General features: G+C 40.6%; 3 gene segments (V, D, J or C); 1 reads left to right on the top strand and 2 right to left on the bottom strand.

Moving 5' to 3' along the window:
* The first annotated feature begins 114 nt into the window (after positions 1 to 114).
* On the top strand, positions 115 to 645 carry LOC137037210 (immunoglobulin kappa variable 1-6-like). The segment is given in 2 exon segments: positions 115 to 186; positions 347 to 645. Coding segments are annotated over 2 exon segments (348 nt in total).
* A 3,158-nt stretch (positions 646 to 3,803) lies between these two features.
* LOC137002133 (Ig kappa-b4 chain C region-like) lies at positions 3,804 to 5,735 on the bottom strand. The segment is given in 3 exon segments: positions 3,804 to 4,312; positions 4,945 to 5,040; positions 5,597 to 5,735. Coding segments are annotated over 3 exon segments (558 nt in total).
* A 2,594-nt stretch (positions 5,736 to 8,329) lies between these two features.
* LOC137002132 (Ig kappa chain V region Mem5-like) overlaps positions 8,330 to 24,815 on the bottom strand; it is a 51,895-nt gene continuing 35,409 nt past the window's right edge. The window contains 3 exon segments of the V gene segment in view: positions 8,330 to 8,861; positions 9,566 to 9,599; positions 17,623 to 17,636. Coding sequence covers positions 8,539 to 8,861; positions 9,566 to 9,599; positions 17,623 to 17,636 — 371 coding nt within the window.

Here is a 24,815-nt window from a genome sequence, read left to right as displayed (position 1 = left end):
GTATTTTGATTGTTTTTCAGATAAATTCCAGGATGCATCTGAAAGTGTTTTGCATATTAACTGAACACTGCAGCTAGTGTTTAAAACTCCACTGATGATTATTAGTGTGTGACACAGACCAACACACACACAGAACAATGATGTCTCTTATTCTAATGCTGTGGACGCTCGGTCTGCTCACTCAAGGTTCAAAAACTATATTTTCTACATTATGACGATACATTTGAAAAAAAAAAAAAATGTGCAAAATTTTTGAATTTGTCCTTAATGTTTCATTATGTATTCATTTCACCGGTTTTACAGCAGATGCGAACTTCTTTTCATTTGTTTTTGAACTCTCTCTCAGTGTCTCATCAAGAGGTTCAGTCTCCTGAGTCTCTGAGTGTTAAAGCAGGAGAGTCAGTCTCTATGAGCTGCACTGGGACCAGCGGAGTTGGTGATGACATGAGCTGGTATCTGCAGAAACCTGGAGAAGCTCCTAAACTCCTGATCTATAAAGCAAGTCGACTTCAATCTGGAGTCCCAGACCGGTTCAGTGGAAGTTATTCTGGACTTCATTTCACACTGAATCTACGTGGAGTCCAGCCTGAGGATGCAGGAGTTTATTACTGTATGGGATCTTATGGTAGCAGGTTCACACAGTGAAACAACATCATACAAAAACCTCCCTCAGTCAGACACTACAGTGAGAATAATTTCAGGCTAGTTGTCCTGTACAACAGTTGAACAAAAGGACAGGAACACTTAAAGGCCTAATGAAGATGTTCCTAAGTATTTAGCAATTTGTTCACTTCAATTGTCATTTCAGATTTTAGCAGAAATGAATATATGTGCAATTTTGATCTCAGCCTCATTGTGGACAGAAGCTTGTTTTTATGATTATAGGCTAAAAACAATTAAAGCTTATTATATGCATCACAAAAATACATCACATTATATTTAATATGAACATGTGAACTCCTGCCATCAAAACATACTGAAACTATTCTCCTTTTTAATATTACTTCAATATTTTCAATATTAAGAATAATTAACATTATTCATATTACTCACATCCACAATATTACATATGTACAACAGACTTTGTTAAAATATACTATAAAATGAATTATCAAACATGAAAAAAAGATATTTAACAGGTATTTAAAATGTATTTGAAGTTGCTGGTATACACAGCAAAAGTAATATCATAAGACATGTTCTTGGATTAGTTTGTCCTGGAACAACATAAGGGTCAAAGAAATATCCAAACTCCATCCCTCAACACAGCTCTAAACATATTACCAAAAGAATCACAGGGAAATTATAGGTTGTTGTCCAAAAATGTTGTCCAAGCCTTAACCTAAATATGACCCTTTCCCAATTCTTAAAATATAATTAATTTACAACAAGGATTATCAAGAATGTTGATCTAACAAGTCCTAAATGGCAAAATTAGGATTACCACAATCCATCTTTCTGCAGCACACTGATACTCAGAGAATCCCTTACTGCAGACACACATGGCTTCAAACACAGGATTATATTTGGCATTCATAATATTTTCAGATTAAATAGATTTCAACGAGTTGCGACGTTTAAATTTTTTTCAGGTTTTTTTTTTGTGCTCTATAATCTCAATAATATTAAGACACTCTATGAACATATAGCAAACAAATGTAAAGTTTTGCTTTATTCAACATTATGTGTTTTAGATACTAATCATAAATAAGTGATAGATATGCAAAATGAAATAAAATAAATGTAAAATATAATAAAAGTTATAGACAACATCCGTTTTATTTTTCTGACTCGAATGCATGACATGTTGTAATGCCCAACTCAGAACTACCTATTCAAAATACTGATTTGTTGAGAAACGCTATACTGTTGCTGAATTCGAAACAACACACTACTCTTATGCTATAGAAAGATATTGTAAAATTACTGATTGCTTTGGCATTGTTTTGCACTGTTTTCATTGGCAGAGCAAAAATAAAAAGTAACATGCAATACTTTCTATAGAAGTAAAAAAAAAAAGAAGGGCGACTCAAATGTGTGTAATCCAAACAAAGAATTTAGTGATAATTCTGATGGTGTCTTGCGAATCCCACTTAAAGTGTCTTGTGAATCCCACTCACACAGGCAAATAAAATAAATTGTATATTTGTATTTGCTTCTCCATCATTTATTTTTTTTTATTTGAAACATTAAGGTAATTTTTCCATTTATTTCACAACCAACAACAGTCTTTTAAAGGACATAGCGTTTTTCAGGTTCACATTTACACTGTGATTAACTGAGAATTTATTTAATTTCTTACTTTATTCTGCACTTACTTCCAGCTCTCAGTTTTGCTCCTCCACAATGATTCTCATTTATTCAGTGTTCAAAAACCTCCAGAATATTTGAAGAGCAGCAGACAACAATAAAATCCTGCAAAAATGCCTGTTTGATTGTTTTATCACATTAAGTCAATCCAGGAGGAAAGTGAATGTGTTTTCAGGAGTCTGTTGAGTGGAGAGTGTTTTGCATGTTTACTGCTCCACACACAAAACTCCTCTGATGATCAGTGTGTGTTCAGTCCTGACAGAGTCTCTGACACACTGAACAATGATGTCTCTTTTACTGATTCTGGCTACACTGACTCTGCTGGCTCAAGGTTAAACATTTTTCCCTACATTTTCAGAGTTTGGTATTTATTTTTGTAAAGCTTTGCACTCTTGTTTTCATTTATAATTAATTATAAATGTTTTTTTCTTTCTTTTTTAAATAAAGGATGTAAATATCTCATAATTTGTAATTAAATGTAATTTTTTTTATCTCTCTCTCAGTGTCTCATGAAGAGGTCCAGACTCCTAAATCTCTGTCTGTTAAAGCAGGAGAATCTGTCACTATTAGCTGCACTGCGTCTTCTGGAATTGGTTATGACATGAGCTGGTATCTGCTGAAACCTGGGAAAACTCCTAAACTTTTGATCTACACAACGAGTTACCTTGCATCTGGAGTTTCAAACCGGTTCAGTGGAAGTTATTCTGGATATCAATTTATGCTGAACATACGTGGAGTCCAGACTGAAGATGCAGGAGAATATTTCTGTATGGGGTATTATTATTTTAGTTCAGTGTTCACACAGTGAAACAACATCGTACAAAAACTTCCCTCAGTCAGACGGCACAATGAATTTACTCAAGCAGTATGAACTAATTTACATTAAATGAGAAATTAATTCTTCAGTATGAACAGAATAGAATCTAATTAAACATGCAAATTAGTGCATAATCAGACAATCTGCTATATTTAAACATAACATTTCAGAAAACTTGAAATTAAAATATGTATGCAATTCTTAATGTAATCAATCAACTGTGGAAGTATGGTGAAATCTTTTAGTTTATGACTATTATTATTATTATTATTATTATTATTGTACCTATTCATCTGGCTTGTCTTGCCATTTTTTTCTTTCATCTTGTTCAAATGCACAATTCTTGACAGTAAGAATTCAGACTATTAGCCCTAAATTTAATGTAATCTAATTAAAATAAGTATAAATGTATTCAATAAAATATTTTTATTGTCACTGTCATTTTTTAAATACCTTATTTTAGATTTTGATGAATGTTTAAAAATCAAAAGTAGGCTTGCTCAAATATTATATTTAATAAAAATTATGATGAAGATGTCAATGTCTCTTTTACTGTAATTGATATTTTCAATATTAAAATATTATTTTTATATCCATCCAATAAAAATAGTTTTTCAATTTCGAAGTGTTTAATATTTCAGCAAGAAAGTCAACAGCATATTTGAGTCAAAATGCTTTTATTTGGCAGCAATAAAACAACAAACACATCATTGGTGTTACAACAGAATATTTGAAGAACACTAACAGGCTGAAAGATTTATTGTTGAGCATTGACTGATTTAGGACAGTCCTTTGAAATAGCTGCATATGTGTGAGTGTAAATGAAATATAATCTCTGTGTGATGTGATGTGTGTGTGTGTTTCACTGGTCATCACACTGCTGTGTGTTCAGGCTCTCGGTCACTGCATTCTGGGATGGGTGCGTGGCGTCACAGCTGATGGTTGTTGCTCTGCTCCACTCACTCTCAGTGAGGCTCAGGCTGCTGCTCCAGCTGTACAGTCCATCCTTCTGCAGCACACTGGGACTCAGATTCACAGCAGAGCTCCTGCTGCTGCCATCCACCTTCCAGCTCAGCTTCCAGTCAGAGGGGAATCCCTTACTGCCCACACACACCACTGTAGCCTTACCCTGCTGCAGCTCGTCTCTGGAGGGCGGCAGGACCGTGAGAGTGGGACGAGCGGCAGCTAAAGAGAGAGAGAGAGAGAGAGAGAGAGAGAGAGAGTTTCATTCTTCTTAAAAACAGCTCTATCAGTCTTTCACTTCCCTTTAAGAGATTCAGAGTTAATCAAGCAGATCTGAGGTGCAACAGCCTGTAAAAACACATTTACTGAATCATATTATTCTGATTTTAGTCTAAACTGGAGTAATAACATTAATATATTCAGTACTTACAAATAATACAAAAAAATATATATAACAAATCAGACTAAAATGCATTAGATTTATATCTATTCTGACTCGTGAAAATATATTCAGAGTTTAATAAGAAAATGATTTTGTTTTTTATAAAGCATGAAAATGAAGATGTTTTATTTTTTTAACATTAAAAAATATCAAGAGTAAGAGAATACATTTCATTTCAGTATATAAATACACATTCAGAATTATAATCAAGTCTGATATATAACAATATATTATGCATTTATTTTTTAACAGCCCAATTATACAGCACATATTTACAGTACAGTAATAACTGACACCTGAAACAGGAGTTAGATATATTTCTGTATTATCTTAAACATAAATAAAATCAAGAAAATTTATTAAAATAATTTTTTATAAAAATATATTTTTTAATAGAAAGAGATTTACTTACTTCCAACTGAGAGTCGAGTTCCTCCACCGAACGTGCGCCACAGTGATACAAACCCAATCAGCGGCTGTACAAAAACCTCCTGCACTAAAACTGACACTGAGTTACACAAACATCACTAAACTGTGTCTGTATGTAGTTTAGTTTTGCTCATTCAGCTGAAAAAAAGAAATAAATTGTTAATGAATAAAATGTTGTAAAATGTATGTTGATTGTTTTTTGGGTAAATTCCATGATGCATCTGAAAGTGTTTTTGAGTAGAGAGTGTTTTGCATATGAACTGAACACTCGCTTAAAACTCCACTGATGATTATTAGTGTGACACCGACACACACACACACACACACACACACACACACACTTAAAACAATGATGTCTCTTATTCTAATGCTGTGGACACTCGGTCTGCTCGCTCAAGGTTCAAAAAAATATATTTTCTACATTATGATGATGAATTTTTATGATGATATATTTGTGCAAAATTTTGAATTTGTGCTTTATGTTTTATTTTTTATGCATTAATTTCAACTGTTTTATAGCAGATGCAAACTTCTTTTCATTTGTGTTTGAACTCTCTCTCAGTGTCTCATCAAGAGGTTCAGTCTCCTGAGTCTCTGAGTGTTAAAGCAGGAGAGTCAGTCTCTATGAGCTGCACTGGGACCAGCGGAGTTGGTGATGACATGAGCTGGTATCTGCAGAAACCTGGAGAAGCTCCTAAACTCCTGATCTATGATGCAAGTACACTTCAATCTGGAGTCCCAGATCGGTTCAGTGGAAGTTATTCTGGGCTTCATTTCACACTGAATCTACGTGGAGTCCAGCCTGAGGATGCAGGAGTTTATTACTGTATGGGGGCTTATAGTGGTCCAGTGTTCACACAGTGAAACAACATCATACAAAAACCTCCCTCAGTCAGACACTACAGAGAACATGAGAGTAATTTCAGGCTAGTCACCCTGTACAACAGCTGATCAACAGTTAAAGCAGTAATGAAGATTTTCTTTTCAGTTATTCAATAATTTGTTCACTTTAATTGCCATTTTAGATTTTAGCAGAAATTATTATGTGAAATTTTGACCTTTAGCATCAGTGTGAACAGAAGCTTGTTTTATATTTAAAGACTGGAATTGTAAACTTTATTATATGCAGCATGAAATTCATCACATTCTGACATCACATTATATGAACGTGAACTCACACCATCAAAACATACTGAAACTATTTTCTTTAAGTGATATTTTCAATATTAAAATATAATGTTAGTATTCATGTTACTCATATCCACAAGCTTTGTTTAAAAATGTATCCTATAAAAGTAATTATCAAACATAAAAAAGAGACATTTTACAGGTATTTAAAAATGTATTTAAAGTTTCTGGTATACATGACAACATTAGAATGTCTTTAAATACCAAGACATGTTCTTGTATCAGTTGGTCCACATGAGTGTCAAAGAAATATATCCAAATTTCCTCGATTCAACACTAACCACAATATAAAACATATCAGAGAGACATTATAGGTTGATAAAAATGTTGTCCAAGCCTTAAATACAACATTTTTCCTATTCCAAAATCAAATTAACTGACAACAAGGACAAACCAGATGTTGATCTATAGGAACAAGACCTAAATGGCAAAATTTTAGTCACAGTCCATCCTTCTGCAGCACACACCAATCCAGAATCACTTCTAAAGTGTCTTCTCACTCATAGGGGAGATAAAATAAATTGTATATTTGAATGTTGACTTCGTAAGTTACAAGTAGAAAAATGGCATGTGATTTAAAATTCTGCTTTCATAAAAATACACAATACATGCATAATTAAATTGTTAATTATTTTCATTCTTTTCACATTCTGCACTTCCTTCCAGCATTCAGTTCGACTCTTTAATGATAAATAAGGGGTATGAAATGCAAATTGTGTCCAGCCTCCAATTGGATAATTGTAAAATAAGGAACAGATTTCAGGAAACTGTCAGTATCGTGGAATCTTCTGCTCATATTTGGTGCTTTGCATAGACAGTGTCAGTGATCTGAGAGTGTTTATAGGTCTGTTTAACTCTTCATTGAGCTTCTCTTCATGACAACAGATCTAACAGCCAAAATGACTTTGATCTCCTTTATCATTTGGACACTCTACAGCATGCAAGGTACAGTTACATGTCATTTTTAAAATATATTTAAGTAATAATATAATATACTATACTGTCTAATAATCTGTGCTGTTATCTCTTGTTCTACACAGGTTGTTTAGGACAAATTGTTGTGACTCAGTCTGAGGTTAAATCAGTCCAGCCTGGTCAAACCGTCTCTATTGACTGTAAAGTCGACACTGTGGTTTACAAAAATGAGCAAGGCCAGTACTCTAAAGGGCGTTATTTTGTGTCTTGGTACAGCCAAAAGCCTGAAGAGGCTCCAAGACTCTTGATTTATTATACAAATGAAAAATACTCAGGAATTCCATCAAGATTCAGTGGCAGTGGACAAGGAAACGGTCTTGATTTCACTCTGACCATCAGTGACGCCCAGCTTGAAGATGCAGGCGATTATTACTGTCTGAGTCTCCATGTGATCAGTGGTAAAGACGTGTTCACACAGTGAAAATGTCCTGTACAAAAACCTCCATTGTTCAGATTACTGACATCCACATGCAGCTGCAAGTGGAATACACACAAGCACAAAAATAGCTTATAAGTTTAATATAATTAATCATCCAGTTCAACAATATATGTTTATTATTGTGCTATATACAAGCTGAAAATTAACATATATCATGGGTCACTATATAAAATAACCTGTCTATATGTTTCTATATATATATATTTTTTTTTCAGATTAAATTATTATAACTTAAAATTGAACATATGCAATGGAAAGTTCAGTTTTGTTATAATTAAATGTGAAACGTATGGTAAATAGGTGGAAATGTTTTCCTTCAAAATGTGATAAATATTCATGTAAGATAAAGCAGCGTAATTTTTTGCAACATTTCCCAAACACAAAAATACAAGCAATACAATATTACTAATGATATTGATCTAAATACATATAGCCTACATCAGCTCCTGCAGATTTATACTTGAATGCTTCTCCATCATTTAGTTTTTTTAACTGAAATATTAAGGTAATTTTTCCATTTATTTCACAACCAACAACAGTCTTTTAAAGGACATAGCGTTTTTCAGGTTCACATTTACACTGTGATTAACTGAGAATTTATTTAATTTCTTACTTTATTCTGCACTTACTTCCAGCTCTCAGTTTTGCTCCTCCACAATGATTCTCATTTATTCAGTGTTCAAAAACCTCCAGAATGTTTGAAGAGCAGCAGACAACAATAAAATTTTAAAGTGTTTAATAGTTCAACAAAAAAGTGAACACCATATTTGAGTCAAAATGCTTTTATTGGTCAGCAATAAAACAACAAACACATCATTGCTGTTACAACAGATAAGAATATTTGAACAATAACAGAATGAAAGATTAATTTTTGAGCATTGACTGATTTAGGACAGTCCTTTGAAAAAGCTGCATATGTGTGAGTGTAAATGAAATATGCATGTCTATAATCTCTGTGTGATGTGTGTGTGTGTTTCAGTGGTCATCACACTGCTGTGTGTTCAGACTCTCGGTCACTGCATTCTGGGATGGGTGCGTGGCGTCACAGCTGATGGTTGTTGCTCTGCTCCACTCACTCTCAGTGAGGCTCAGGCTGCTGCTCCAGCTGTACAGTCCATCCTTCTGCAGCACACTGGGACTCAGATTCACAGCAGAGCTCCTGCTGCTGCCATCCACCTTCCAGCTCAGCTTCCAGTCAGAGGGGAATCCCTTACTGCCCACACACACCACTGTAGCCTTACCCTGCTGCAGCTCGTCTCTGGAGGGCGGCAGGACCGTGAGAGTGGGACGAGCGGCAGCTAGAGAGAGAGAGAGAGAGAGAGAGAGAGAGAGAGAGAGAGAGAGTTTCGTTCTTCTTAAAAACAGCTCTATCAGTCTTTCACTTCCCTTTAAGAGATTCAGAGTTAATCAAGCAGATCTGAGGTGCAACAGCCTGTAGAAACACATTTACCAGCAATCACACATATGTCTAAACTTGGATTTTAAAAAGACTCATCATTTATTATATCATGGATAATTTTTTTCAGAAATCTATTTTTAATTTGTCCAAATAATTAAATGATTTCTTGTTAAATATTTACTGTATTACACCTAACAGTTACAACTCTTTGTAGATTGAAAGCAACACCAGATGAAGACACATTTCTGTCTCATGTGACATTCATTAAAAAACTTTTATTTATTCAAGAATTATTAAACACATTTAATAATTATTAAAAACTGTTAATAATAAGATAGTTAGAACTTTCTAAAACCCCTAAGCTGCCCTACTATCTATATTGACACTTAATGCATAACAAAATTGTTTAATGTTTTCTTGTTTGCCTCTGTTAAATTAATCTGGTGTGAAAAAGACTCCATATACAGACATTAGCTTTATATTTCATGTCAAACGAATAAAAAAATACAAACATTTATTCTTTGTCAATTAAAAAAAAAAAAAAGTATTCTGTTGTTCTTTTCATTCAGTGTTTCATTTATGAATTAAAAGAGATTTACTTACTTCCAACTGAGAGTCGAGTTCCTCCACCGAACGTGTTCCACAGTGATACAAACCCAATCAGCGGCTGTACAAAAACCTCCTGCACTAAAACTGACACTGACAACAAGTTTGCTCCTTTATGACTTATAACTAACTAAATAAACAAACCAGATAAAGCTGCATAATTAAACCAGTTTAATTTGGATAATTTCTCTAATCTACTAGAAATATAATCATTATTATTAATAATACAAACACTACTTCATTATTATTATTATTATTATACAAAGATGACTTACTAATTAAGAACTAAATATGTACATCAATCACTTTTATGTAAATGTATATTTTGATTCTCTTAAGCACTTAAATTATATTTTAAATTTGTATACAGCTTTATATTTTATATGGCTTTCATTAGTCTAATTTACAATCCCGTATTACTTAATGCTGTATGTAATAAAAACAACAATAGTAATCTCTAAATATGCTACCTATCCACACTACATTTGTCTTTATTCATCTTTTTATTTTATTTTGCACTTACTTTCAACTTTCAGTTCCTCCACCAAAAATCCTCCACAATAATTCATTCTCATTCACTCCAGATTATTTTGAGAGCGCCAGACAAGTTTGAATTAAACCATGATGATTAACTCATAATTAAAATATTACAATGCCATAATCTAATGAGAATGAAGATATTTCAGTTGAGGAAGGGTTTTTCCACTGTAATGATATTTTGCATTGGCAGCTCATGCCTCAGTGCTCTGGGAGTGTTTATAGTCCTGTGAACGATTTTAACACACAAGATCTGTCCACTCGAAAACAGAAGCCAATATGATTCTCTTCATCTGGGCAATTTACTGCATCCAAGGTAATAAAATAGAAATTTTTAGATTTTTTTTTTCCCTTTCATGCACTAATAATTATTTGAATTCAGCAGAGTTTTCTTTCTCTCACAGGATCTTTGGGACAGGTCATTGTGACTCAACCTGAGTTTAAATCAGTTCAGCTTGGTCAAACAGTCTCTATTGATTGTAAGGTCAACACTGTAGTTTATAGGTATCCTGAGGGTTCAGTATCCAAAGATTACTACATCTCCTGGTACATTCAGAAGGCAGAGGAACCCCCTAAACTACTTGTATATTTCACAACAATGAAGCCCTCGAGTGCTCCATCTAGAATGAGCGGTGGAGGCAGTTTTCACTCTGGAGGAAATGGTCTTGATTTCACTCTGACCATCAGTGATGCCCAGCTTGAAGATGCAGGAGATTATTACTGTTTTAGTGTCAATGAGATCAGCAGCAGCTATGTGTTCACACAGTGAAAAAATGCTGCACAAAAACCTCCCCTGGTCAGATAACCGACAATGTTGTTATGCTTTCTTGTTTAATCTAATTTCTTCCAACACAGATCTGCCCTAATAGTATTAATCAATTAATTTCTTGCTGTTCCTGTTACATTTTTTTCAGATAACTAAATTGTATTCTATGATATTTTTCATATTTAATACAGTGCTTCACATACAGAAAATCATATATACCTCTATAGATACATTTGTTCCTTATCCTTATATAAGATAAAACTCCATTGTGTCACACAAAGTAGAAGCAGAAATGCATATTCTTTAGAAAAAAAAAAATCTAATATTAAATAGTTGTCTAAATCTATTAATTGATTCTCACATTCATAACAGCAAGTACATCATATATAAACTTTTAAACTGTTATGTTTCAAACTTTATAAAATATTTATATTTTCTATTTATATCTTGTCTTAACATGAGTAAATATTTGTATAAACACACTCTAAAAATTAATTCAGAGGACCTGTTGCCACAACTTAAATAAATGCATATGGTTAAAAGTTAAAAATTATATTTATTGATTTAATTAAACCTTTTAAACTGCAAAAATTATTTTGCAGAGTTCTGCTCAAGCAATAATGTTGATCATTACATTAAATTATTATTGTGTGTAACAAATCCAAATTAAAATAAAAAATATAAATTGTCTTGATAACATTGGGAATTGGGCAGTGGATTTCTAATTCCCAGCATGCTTTGCATAGGACTGGAAAAGGAGAATAAATGTTGAAATTAAGTGTTATTTTATTTGTTTTTCGTGTTTAATGCTGTTATGTTTGACATTTAAAAGAGTATAATGTTGTAGTTTTTGTTATATTGTGCTGAAGGTAAACACATGGTTACATGTGGTTTGGCACTGCAAAGACAATCAGCTGTTCTTCCTGTCTCCCTGTAGCACTGTCTTAGGCGTCTTACATTATGAATATTGCGGTTTATTGCTGTGGCCACATCTGCAGTCCTCATGCCTTCCTTCAGCAGGACTATGAAATGTTCATGTAGGTGTCAAAAGGTCATGTCAGTGCCAAAAATTATGCAAAAGTTAGAGATAGCTACAGAAGTATGATTCTCGCTTTTGGTGTGAGTAGTTGATTTTGATTTTTCACTGTGAAAAATTGTGAGAAAAGAGTCTAAATTAAGTTAAAAAAAACCCTTAAGTTTCAACAAAACTCAGTAGCCTAACTCACAGGTAAATCTGACTTTAAACCTGACCAGTAGCCAAGAGACAAAATGACATCTTCATTGTCTAAACACAGACTGGATTTCCAAGTCCATCTGAAGTTTGGACACTACTGTATTCAAGGCAAAAATCTTTAAAACATACCTTGATCTCTTAATTGAAAAAAAAAATGAGATAGGCCTGTATGTTCCAATAAGAAGTTTATGTTCTCAGAAAGAACAATATTATCATTATTGTAATATAAGGCTAATTGTCAGATCATTATTTAATGTTAATTCAAAATTTTAGAAATGTCATAAAACATGTTTTGTAGGCTATATCTTCTTTTCTCTATGGACCCCATTTTTTACCATCACAGACTCCTGGTTAAAAACCTGGCTGTCACATGAACAGTGTGTCAGTGGTCTGTGAATGTGTATGTAGCACGGACCTGTGAGTTTAGACTTTTAGTGAGTATATGCAGTAAGATTAATTAACCTGGGACTTCTCGCACCCTAAGCGAGATCATTGGCTAACAAGCCTTGAATGGTAAGTAATGCATGATGTGCCACGTGCACACATGAAATCCAGACCAATTGACAACGTGGACATGGGATGCTCTTTCTGTTGGATTTTTTGGTGCCATCTACTGTCTAATGGTGACATTTAGTGGTTAATAAGCAGAAGTGGGATTTTGCAGTGAACATGCCTTCTATTCAGAATAGAAGCAGTCAAGGCCGGTGTTGTGCCGAATTTCGACCCCCTGCCAGATTATTACCCCCCTAGAATAGGTTTAGGAGTAGGTGTGGGGGAGGGGTTAGGATTAGGGGTGGGGTTAAGATTAGGCAATCAGGTAGCGACTTCAATGAGGGTGGTAATAATTTGGCAGGGGGTCGAAATTCTGCACAACACCGGTTCCCTTTCAGTCGGTCACGTTCGACGTACTTCAGTAGTGACCGACGAATTGGGATATCGCTTAGAGAGCCCTATCATCTTCGTATGAACTAAAACAAGCCAATGGAATTGGCGTGCGATATTTGCATAATGCGCACCGCCCCCGTCAGGTGTATATAAATAGGAAGCGGATGCAATCGCACTCTGTCTTTCGCTTGGGAGCCATTCACTGGTGTCCTGTTTGAAGACTCCTTTCTTCGTTTGTTTTTTGAATTAAAACATTGCCTCAAGAAGAGGGTTACAGCGAGCTTCAGTGCTGGTGAAGAGGGCACGTTCAGCGAGGTCGCGAGTGTCCGAGGAGCTGAGCTATAAGCTCTAAAAACTGCTGTTTTCACAGCAACACAAAGAGTGTGTGTGTGAGCGATTTGGGCCGGTTCCTCGGTGTGTCAGGGAGTGGTGTACCTGACACATCGCGTCGCTCCCTGGGTGCTTCAGCACGAGTGAGTTGACTTCCCCTTCTAAAAGAGCTTTACAGACGAACCCTGACAGTATGTCATTTCGTCTGTGCGTTACTGGGTGCGGTCGTTCCCTGGTCCCTGCTGATGGGCACAATCGCTGCATCTCGTGTTTGGGCGTTCAGCACGCTGAGGCAGCTTTTGTGGATGGTTCATGTTCCCATTGCGGGAACATGACCATCGCGGTGCTGAGGTCGAGGCTCTCCTTCCTGAAGTCTCAGGAAGCGGGAGTCCCCTCTCCTATGCCGCGTACGACCGTTTTTTCCGGCCCTGGGAACCGGAAGGACGGTACGGCGCTGTATAGGGAGGGTGGCCTGAGGATAACGGTCAGGGCTCCCCCGCCGAGCGGAAACGCTCCTCGGGCCCCTGCCCCCTCGCCAGCACCGCAACCCATCTTTCGCCCGTTGGTTTCCGCTGGGCCCTCTTCGGACTGTCCAGCCGTTACCTTCGGTGCGCTGGCGGAGGATCAGATGTCGGTCGCTGCGTCGGAAGGCGAGTTTGAGAATTCGGGGGAGGAAGATCCGGACGCGCTGCCGCCCTCCGGGACGGTAGCGGTGGCCGAGTCGGATCCCGAACTCTCGGCTGTGCTCTCTCGGGCAGCCTTGTGCGTCGGGCTCGAGTGGAACCCTCCACCCTGTCCCGGCCCATCTCGGCTGGATGATTGGTACTTGGGGGGGGGTCGCGCTGGGCAGCCCCAGTGTCCCGCCCCAATGCCTTTCTTCCCGGAGGTGCATGATGAGGTGACCAGGTCTTGGCAGACACCGTATAGTGCCCGTACCAGGCCTGGCCCCCCGTCCGCCTTCACCTCCCTGGACGGCGGGGTAGCCAGGGGGTACGCGAGGATCCCGCCAGTCGAGCGGTCTGTTGCGATGCAGTTGTGTCCAACAGCCACCGGCTGGCGTGGTGAGCCGCGTCTCCCGTCCCGGGCCTGTAAGTTCTCAGCCGGTCTGACTGAGAAAGCTTACAGTTCCTGTGGGCAGGCTGCCTCCGCCCTGCACGCGATGGCCCTCTTGCAGGTTCACCAAGCAAAGGCGCTGTCGGAGATGCCCCAGGAAGGTCCTGACCAACAGCTGCTGGGGGAGCTGCGCGCTGCCACTGACCTTGCCCTCCGGGCAAGGAAGGTGACAGCACGCGCTGTTGGTCACGCGATGTCTACCTTGGTAGTCCAGCAGCGCCACCTCTGGCTGACCCTCGCGGACATGCGGGATGCCGACAAGCAGCGGTTCCTAAATTCCCCCGTGTCCCCGGTCGGCCTATTCGGCGACGCGGTGGAGAGCTTCGCCCAACAGTTCTCCGCTGCACAGAAGCAGGCTGAGGCTATCAGTCACGTCATGCCACGGCGGTCCGCTGCTGCCTCCACCCAGCCGCCCGTGGCTCAGCCTCAGCCCGCTCGTCGCCGAGGGCGCCCGCCTGCATCGTCCTCCGCCCCTGCTAAGACGGCAAAGCAGCAGCCCACACCAGCCAAACAGCAGGGTGCCGGTCGCGGACGTGGTGCCCAGCCCGTCTCCGCTAAGCCCGGTGGTAAACGCAAGAGCAAGACACGGCACTGAGACGGGCAACCTGGAGGGGAAGGATCTTGCTCTTCGGGAGAGTTTTCCACCATCTCTCCCACCCCCGGAGGAGGGCCGGGGGGAATTTGTGTTTGTCTGTCCACCGCCGCTGGCTCTCCGGAGTCCAGCGGTACCCACTTTTTCACAAAAAGAGCAGTTTCCTCAAACTCCAGGTCACAACAAGGGGTGTCTGCCAGTGTGCCAGGCTCCGCCTCGCCGCTGACAGCTCCCTCCCCATTCGCCAGCAGGTGGCAGTGTGTTGGTGCAGACCGTGCCCCGTGCGCTGTCTCCCATGCACACTGCTGCCTCGCAGAGTCCGACCCCGCTCCGGGCCGCCCCCAAGCCGTCCGGGTCGGGTCCCTCTCTGCCTTGCTGCCCCACCCCCGGTGCGTCTGTGGTGCCTTTGGTCCCGCTGGCTCAGTGTCTGGAAGCGTGGATCACGCTCCCCAGCCTGTCCAGTTGGCTCATTCGTACTATCAGACTCGGCTATGCGATTCAGTTCGCCCGGCGTCCCCCGGTCTTCAGGGCTGTCCACTTCACTCAGGTGTCGTTGGACAATGCACCTGTTCTCCGGGCGGAGATTGCTGTCCTCCTGGCGAAGGATACAATCGAGCCGGTCCCTCCAGCCGATATGAAGTCGGGGTTCTACAGCCCCTGCTTCATTGTAACGAGAAAGGGCGGTGGGCTACGGCCAATCCTGGACCGTCCCCAGGATTGGTTTGCAGCAATGGACCTGAAGGACGCGTGCTTTCATGCTTCGATTCTGCCTCGGCACAGACCCTTCCTAGGTCGGTCTGCGTTCGAGGGTCGGGCATGTCAGTACAAAGTCCTACCCGACATGGTTGTAGCTCCCAGCCGGTTGGGTCTTCAGGTCAACTGGGACAAGAGCAAACTCGCCCCCGGGCAGAGGATCTCTTGTCTCGGTCTCGAGCTAGACTCGGTCGCACGGACTGCGCGTCTCACCGAGGCGCGCGTCCAGTTGGTGTTGAACTGCCTGAGCTCGCTCAAGCGCAGGACAGCGGCTCCACTGAAAGATTTTCAGAGGCTCCTGGGGCATATGGCATCTGTAGCCGCGGTAACGCTGCTCGGATTGCTTCATATGAGGCCGCTTCAACACTGGCTCCGCGGCCGGGTCCCGAGATGGGCGTGGCAGTGCGGCACGCTCCGTGTCCCAGTGACACCGAGCTGCCGTCGCACCCTTGTCCGGTGGTTGGACCCTTCGTTCCTGTGGGCCGGAGTTCCCCTCGAACGAGTGTCCAGGCACGCTGTGGTCTCCACAGATGTCTCTGCCACGGGATGGGGGGCCACGTACAACGGGCATGCAGTGACAGGTCTTTGGACGGGGCCTCAGCTGAATTGGCATACCAATTGCCTCGAGTTGCTAGCGGTTCGTCTTGCGCTGGCCCGCTTCAAGGAGCTGTTGTCAGGCAAGCACGTTCTAGTCCGCTCACTAAGCACTGCGGCTGTTGCGTACACCTACCGTCAAGGTGGTCTACGCTTCCGTCGCATGTTGCAACTCGCCCGCCATCTCTTGTTGTGGAGTCAGAAGGATCTGAGGTCCCTTCGGGCCACTCGTGTCTCAGGTGTGCTCAACCGTGCAGCCGACGAGCTGTCACGGCAGCATCTACTTGCGGGCGAGTGGCGGCTCCACCCCCAGGCGGTCCAGCTGATTTGGCAGCGTTTCGGCGAGGCCCAGGTAGTCCTGCTTGCCTCCCCGGAAACCGCCCTCCGCCAGTGGTTTTATTCCCTGACCAGCGGCACGCTCGGCACGGATGCCCTGGCACACAGCTGGCCCCCGGGTCTGCGCAAACATGCGTTTCCCCCAGTGAGCCTTCTCGCACAACTCATGTGCAAGGTCAGGGAGGACGGGGAGCAGGTTCTGTTAGTGGCTCCGTACTGGCCCACTCGGACCTGATTCTCAGACCTCATTCTCCTCGTGACAGCACCTCCCTGGCCGATTCCTCTGAGGAAGGTCCCCCTGACTCAGAGACGGGGCACCCTGTGGCACCCGCGTCCCGATCTGTGGAACCTCCACGTGTGGTCCCTGGACGGGATGCGGAGGTTCTGAGTGATCTCCCGCAAGCGGTCGTAGACACCATCACTTCCGCTAGAGCTCCTTCCACTAGGAATCTCTACGCGCTGAAGTGGAACCTGTTCGTCGAATGGTGCGCCTCTCGCCGAGAGGACCCCCGATCATGTTCGGTCGGATCCGTGCTTTCCTTTCTGCAAGATGGGTTGGAGCGAAGGCTGTCTCCCTCCACCCTTAAGGTATATGTTGCCGCTATTGCCGCACATCACCACGCAGTTGAGGGTAAGTCCCTGGGGAAACACGATCTGATCGTCAGATTCCTGAGGGGGGCCAGGAGACTGAATCCTCCTCGCCCTTCCTCCGTACCCTCTTGGGATCTGACCCTGGTTCTCACAGCTCTCCGGGGTCATCCCTTTGAGCCTTTGCGATCAGTTGACCTGAAGGTTATGTCCCTAAAAACTGTCCTTCTGGTCGCATTGGCTTCCCTGAAGAGGGTAGGGGATCTGCATGCATTTTCGGTCGACGAAACGTGCCTAGAATTCGGGCCCGGTGATTCTCACGTCATCTTGAGACCCCGGCCTGGATACGTGCCCAAGGTTCCTACCACTCCCTTCAGAGATCAGGTAGTGAACCTGCAAGCGCTGCCCTCGGAGGAGGCAGACCCAGCCCTAGCTTTGCTCTGTCCCGTCCGCGCTCTGCGCGTTTACGTGGATAGAACGCGAAGCTTCAGGACCTCAGATCAGCTCTTCATCTGTTACGGAGGCCAGCAGAAGGGAAAGGCTGTCTCCAAGCAGAGGATGGCCCACTGGATAGTGGATGCCATCGCCTTGGCGTATGAATCCCAGGGCGTGCCTTGCCCGCTCGGGTTGAGAGCCCACTCCACCAGAGGGGTGGCCTCTTCCTGGGCGCTGGCTCATGGCGCCTCGCTGACAGATATCTGTAGAGCTGCGGGCTGGGCGACACCTAACACGTTCGCTAGGTTTTATAGCCTACGTGTAGAGCCAGTATCCTCACGTGTACTCGCATCCACTAGTCGGTAGACGTGTTGTACCCACTCTAAGTGTCGGCTTGCAATGCCATTCCCGCCACTGGCCGGATACGTGCATACTTCTCTCCAGTCGTGTTCCCCGCTTGGCGAACCCTGTCGAGTTCCTCCGCCTCCCCCTTCGGCTCGGACATTGCGGAGTGTCTGATGCCAGGCCTACATCCGTCGCTGACGCTGTCTGTTGGCTGGGGCCCATATGCCGTGACCCCTCTACGTGAGCGGTCCCATATGTGTATTTTCCACGGTTTAAAACTCCCTACGGGCCGAGTCCGTGTCTTTCCCTTAGCAGAGCCAGCTCTGCTCTCACCTGTCAGATGAGTCTCCCCCTACCAGGTGGAGCCATCCCAGGGACTCCATATGCGTACTGCCCCCCGGGCCAGTCCATGTGTGTATTCCCACGTAAACTCCTCCCCCATTGGGTAGGTAGTGGTCTCCGCAGCGTCCCTTACGGGTTCGCTTCCCCAGTGTGTCTAGTTTACTTAGTGGGTAGTGGTTAGACAGCAGTAGACTCTCTCGGTGTAAGCTCGCCCCCTTCACCGCCAGCCGGTGCTATGGGCGGCTGAGCTTGCGCTGGGCACTGGAAGGGGTTTCGTAACTGTGGCGCTTTAGTTGGGATCCCAATTCGTCGGTCACTACTGACGTACGTCGAACGTGACCGACTGAAAGGGAACGTCTCGGTTACGTATGTAACCCTCGTTCCCTGAAGGAGGGAACGGAGACGTACGTCCCGTCGCCACAGTTTCTGTACCCTCGCTGTAGTGCGGACACCAGTTGTCTCCTCAGCGAAAAACAGAGTGCGATTGCATCCGCTTCCTATTTATATACACCTGACGGGGGCGGTGCGCATTATGCAAATATCGCACGCCAATTCCATTGGCTTGTTTTAGTTCATACGAAGATGATAGGGCTCTCTAAGCGATATCCCAATTCGTCGGTCACTACTGACGTACGTCTCCGTTCCCTCCTTCAGGGAACGAGGGTTACATACGTAACCGAGACGATTTACCTCATATTGCCAAATAGGCAAAATAAATTCTTGCCCCTTTATGCCCTGGATGCAGTAATTTTAGAGTTAATTTGGATTAATGTTTAAACAAGGCTGTGCAGATAGATACAGTTGTTATATTGTATAATAGGCTACTGTAATATTGTGTACTTGGGTGTGACTTTGAAAATACTTCTTTCTAAAAAAAATTCTGGTGACACCGTATAACAGAAGTCTCTGTTGTGAAAGTTAGATGTGTAAAAGCCAGAACAATTTAAATCATTTAACTCTGCACATTGACTACATCAACTCCTCAAGCCCCCAGTGTTACAGCAGAACAAGAGTAAAATCATTTAAATTGATTATTGACCTACTTTTATTTGTCAGCATCTGAGATCATTGGACTTAAGATGTTCAAAAAAATAAAAAAATAAAAATAATGAAATATGTTTCTTGCCAGTAATAGAGATTTTTGATAATAGTCCTGGCCTGAAGTCGTACAGGCAGAGGGTCAAACACCAGCAAACAGATACAGCAAGGCAAGGCAAAACACAGGCAAAGGTTCATCAAACAAGGAAACAGTCCAGAGTCAAAACACAGGCAAGGCTTACAAGGCAAGGACCACGGAGACAAGGTAGAATACAAGGCAAAAATCAATCTATCACTAATCACTAATAATCATCAGTGCAGTTTTGAACACAGTGTTCAGTTAATATGCAAAACACCCTCACCAAGGCAGCATTTATTTGATCAAAAACAGTACAGGCAGTAAAATTTGTGAAATATTATTACAAGTGAAAATACAGGGGTTGGACAATGAAACTTAAACACTGGTCAGTATAGTGTTGGAGGATTCAAGCCTATATATGTGCGGCCTGGTGGCCAATATTCACTGATTTCACATTCCATCAGTAAGAGCAGAGTGTGAAGGTTGAATTAGCAGAGCAATAGTACAGCTGTACATAAAATATTGCATGTTATTACAAATATTGCACTTTGGAGTATTTTGGAAAAGTAAGTCAGAAAATGTTTTCCTCCACCAGCATCACATAGTGACCTGGCCACTGTTCTGGAAGAGGAATGACTCAAAATCCCTCTGGCCACTGTGAAGGACTTGTATCTGTCATTCCCAAGACGAACTGATGCTGTATTAGCCACAAAAGGAGGCACTACACCATACTAATAAATTATTGCGGTCTGAAACCAGGTGTTTATGTTTCACTGTCCAACTCCTGTTTTCTATTTGAATAGACAATTTAATTTCTTTCTGTGATTTAAAAAGCGGAATTTTCAGCATCATTACTCCAGTCTTCAGTGTCACATGATCCTTCAGAAATCCTTCTAATATGACGATTTAATGCTCAAGAAACATTTCTTATCATCAATGCTGAAAACAGTTGTGCTGCTTAATATTTTTGTTGAAACAGTGATACTTTTTTTTGTTTTTTAGGATTCTTTGATGAATAGAAAGTTCAGTATAACAGCACTTATTTGAAATAGAAATCTTTTGAAACATTATAAATGTGATTATTGTCACTTTCGGATAAATTTAGCATCATTGTGGACAGAGGCCTGCTTTTATGCTAAAGGCCTGTTATCATTTGTTAAGATCCTGAAACTTGAAGCAGAGACTGGAATCATGAGCTTTATTACATGCAGCATGTAGAAAACACATCATATTATACCGTATATGAACGTGAAGCCATACCATTTATCTTTTATATTATATTCTCAGTGTTAAAATATAAATATTCATCCTACTCACAAAATTATATATATATATATATATATATATATATATATATATATATATATATATATATATTTAAATTATTTAAGTGGTATTTAAAATCAATCAGTGTGATGAACATCTGTTCTGGAATCAATCTTTTGTTGGTCCTGGAACATTGAATCAAAGTCACCGAAATGATTCATTCAAAACGTCTCAGGTTGCGTAACCCGGTTCCCTGAGAAGGGGAACGAGACGCTGCATCATGGAGTTTACACTATGGGGGAACGCCATAGGTTGTCTGAAGCATGTGTAACCTCGCGCCAATATTCATCAGAGTTGAAGTTCCACTTCGAAAGGGAAACACTGATTCATTCAGGAACTCCACTATAGTGTTGTTTGGAGATGCTTAATAATTCCCTCTGCTGTGGCTTTGTTTGGAAATGAAAGCTCTAGCGTAAGTTCTGCCAGGAAGACTCAAATGTTACGTCACTTATTGCATTTAGATCTAGCCAATCATTATCTAACACCTGGAGTTTAAAAGATAGGTTTTTACACATGTTTGAGTTCGCAGATGATGATGCCAACTTTCACACCCATCCTCCCCACCACCACCAGGATAGCTTCCGGGGGGTCGGCTACGCCCCTGCCTTCATCTTCAGGCAGGAAATGCAGAGTCCGCAACCCTCAGGATGTGAGCTACGGATGGGGCCTACGCCAAACAACTTTATCTTACAATATTTTGCTTTCATTTGCTGGTTTGATAATAAATGTCATTATGTTATCTTGCCTCCTGAGTTTTCTGGTTTCATTGGCAGAGCAAAAATAGACAAGGTACGCAATAAAATTTAAGTAAAATGCAGTTACAATAGACTTTAAGTTGCCTATGCAAAATTTCACAAATTCCACGTGATGTTTGTTGTACTGGCTTTATTGTTTAATGTCATTGTTTTATGAACTTTGTAAGGTGTCCTTGAGTGCCATCAAAGGTGCCTATAAATAAAATGTATAATAATAATAATAATAATAATAATAATAGAGGTTCTTGTTCTCAGAAAGGACATTTACATTGAAGAAACTTTGCATATGAGTTGCATGCTTCAGTGCTCAGATGGTGTTTATAGACCTGTGAGTTTATGATTTTATGACTGACAGCTGACAGATAACAGATCCAAAAGCAAACATGACTTTAATAACCATTATTATTTGGACACTCACAACCTGCATCTGGAGTAAGTATAGAAATTAATATCATCAGCCAATTTAGAGAAAACTCCACAGGTGGCAAAATAAAGATTTAGACGCCATTTCATGTAGATTCTGTACATACTTACATACATATTTTTAAACATATATTTTTATATGCATGTTTTTGACCTGATATTATTAAATAAAATATTTTATCATCAAATTATAACGTGTATGTTTAATATTTATGATGTCAGTCCCTGACAGATACCTTATAAGTGTTGGTCTCAGTGTTGCTTATCAGTTTTATATTATTATCCAGTGTTTTCTGTCTCTCTCTCTTCAGGTTCTGTGGGGCAGATTCTGACTCAATCTGAAGCTCAAACAGTTCAGCCTGATCAGACTGTCACTATTCACTGTAATCATAAACCAGCGGTGATCTGTCGGAAAAAGGATACGTCCCTGTATTGCATGTCCTGGTACCATCAGATTCCTGGAGAAGTTCCTAAACTCCTGATCTATTACACATCAGAGAGAGCTTCAGGTGTTTCTTCTAGATTCAGTGGCAGTGAAAGTGGAAACCACATGGATTTTACTCTGACCATCAGTGGAGTCCAGTCTGAAGATTCAGGAGTTTATTACTGTCAGAGTAAACATGACAAGGGAGTCTCTGGCACCACAGACTGGGTGTTCACACAGTGTAAAAGCATCAGACAAAAACTTCCTTTGCTGAGACACAGTTTCAACACATCATCCCTACAGCATTATTTTATAACTATATTTTTTACCTGCACTCATATGGATTATATCAACATATAAAAAATAATAATAAAAGATCATAGTAAATTAGTCTTTTTAATTTCAGGTAAATATAGAATATATACTTCTAAACAAGAAATTCACACTTAATGATTCAAAAAAGCTTTTATTTGGCAATAATCATTGTTCAATAACACTTTACTTCATCTAAATATGTGAAAAACTTATTAAAACACAGGCTTAAATTAAAAGACTAAATTTAAGAGCAAATTGGAAAACAATGTTGACAACTTTATTATGATTGTATAGGCTATGTGTGAGTGTAAATGAATGATTATGCATGCCTATAATCTACGTCTTTGTGTGATGTGTGTGTGTTTCACTGGTCACCACACTGCTGTGTGTTCAGGCTCTCGGTCACTGCATTCTGGGATGGGTGCGTGGCGTCACAGCTGATGGTTGTTGCTCTGCTCCACTCACTCTCAGTGAGGCTCAGGCTGCTGCTCCAGCTGTACAGTCCATCCTTCTGCAGCACACTGGGACTCAGATTCACAGCAGAGCTCCTGCTGCTGCCATCCACCTTCCAGCTCAGCTTCCAGTCAGAGGGGAATCCCTTACTGCCCACACACACCACTGTAGCCTTACCCTGCTGCAGCTCGTCTCTGGAGGGCGGCAGGACCGTGAGAGTGGGACGAGCGGCAGCTAAAGAGAGACAGAGAGAGAGAGAGAGAGAGAGAGAGAGAGAGAGAGAGCTGTTTTTAAGAAGAATAAAACTATCAGTCTTTCACTTCCCTTTAAGAGATTCAGAGTTAATCAAGCAGATCTGAGGTGCAACAGCCTGTAAAAACACATTTACCAGCAATCACACATATGTCTATACTTGGATTTAATCATCATTCATCATCATTCATCATTCATTATATTATATTGGATCTATAATTTTTTAATAATCTATTTTTCATTTGTTCAAATTATTAAATGATTCCTTGTTACACATTTACTCTGTTACTAACAGTGTATTACTAACTTTTTGTAGACTGAAAGCAACCCCGAATGAAGACACATTTCTGTCTCATGTGACATTTATTTAAAAAAACTTTTCATTAAAAACTTTTCATTAATTGAGAATTAATAAAACATTTAATAATTATTAAAAACTGTTAATAATAAGATAGTTCTAACTTTATATAATTCCTAAGATGTCCTACTATCTATATTGACACTTTATGCATAACAAAATGTTTTAATGTTTTCTTGTTTGACTCTGTTAAATCATCTGTAGAGGTGAGAAAAAAACTACTTATACAGACATTAACTTTATATTTCATGCCAAACGATTAAAAAAATACAAACATTTATTCTTTGTCAAATATGATTTATCATTTTGATGGATAAAATTCTCAGTAATAAAATAGTTATTGTTTAAACTGGTCTAAAGAAGAGCTAAGGAAAGTTAGCATATTATTTAATAATGTCACACCAGAATAAAACTTTCAATTATTTATTCTTATATTTGTCATTGGTATTTTTTTTAAATGTCCTCTGTTGTTCTTTTCATTCAGTGTTTCATTTATGAAATAAAAAGAGATTTACTTACTTCCAACTGAGAGTCGAGTTCCTCCACCGAATGTGCGCCACAGTGATACAAACCCAATCAGCGGCTGTACAAAAACCTCCTGCTCTAAAACTGACACTAACAGAGTTACACTAACATCAACATTAAAACTGTATCTAGTTTAGTTTTGCCCATTCAGCTGAAAAAAAAAGAAATAAATTGTTAATAATTAAAATGCTGTAAAATGTATATTGATTGTTTTTTCATGTAAATTCCATGATGCATCTGAAAGTGTTTTTGAGTAGAGAGTGTTTTGCATATGAACTGAACACTCGCTTAAAACTCCACTGATGATTATTAGTGTCTGACACCGACACACACACACACACACACACTTAAAACAATGATGTCTCTTATTCTAATGCTGTGGACACTCGGCCTGCTCACTCAAGGTTCAAAAAATATATTTTCTACATTATGATGATATGATACATTTT

This window comes from Chanodichthys erythropterus, chromosome 15 (genome assembly GCF_024489055.1).
Source record: "Chanodichthys erythropterus isolate Z2021 chromosome 15, ASM2448905v1, whole genome shotgun sequence".
Taxonomy (NCBI): Eukaryota; Metazoa; Chordata; class Actinopteri; order Cypriniformes; family Xenocyprididae; genus Chanodichthys; species Chanodichthys erythropterus.
Note: the sequence above shows the minus strand (reverse complement) of the source record. Positions and strands in the feature narration are given on the sequence as shown.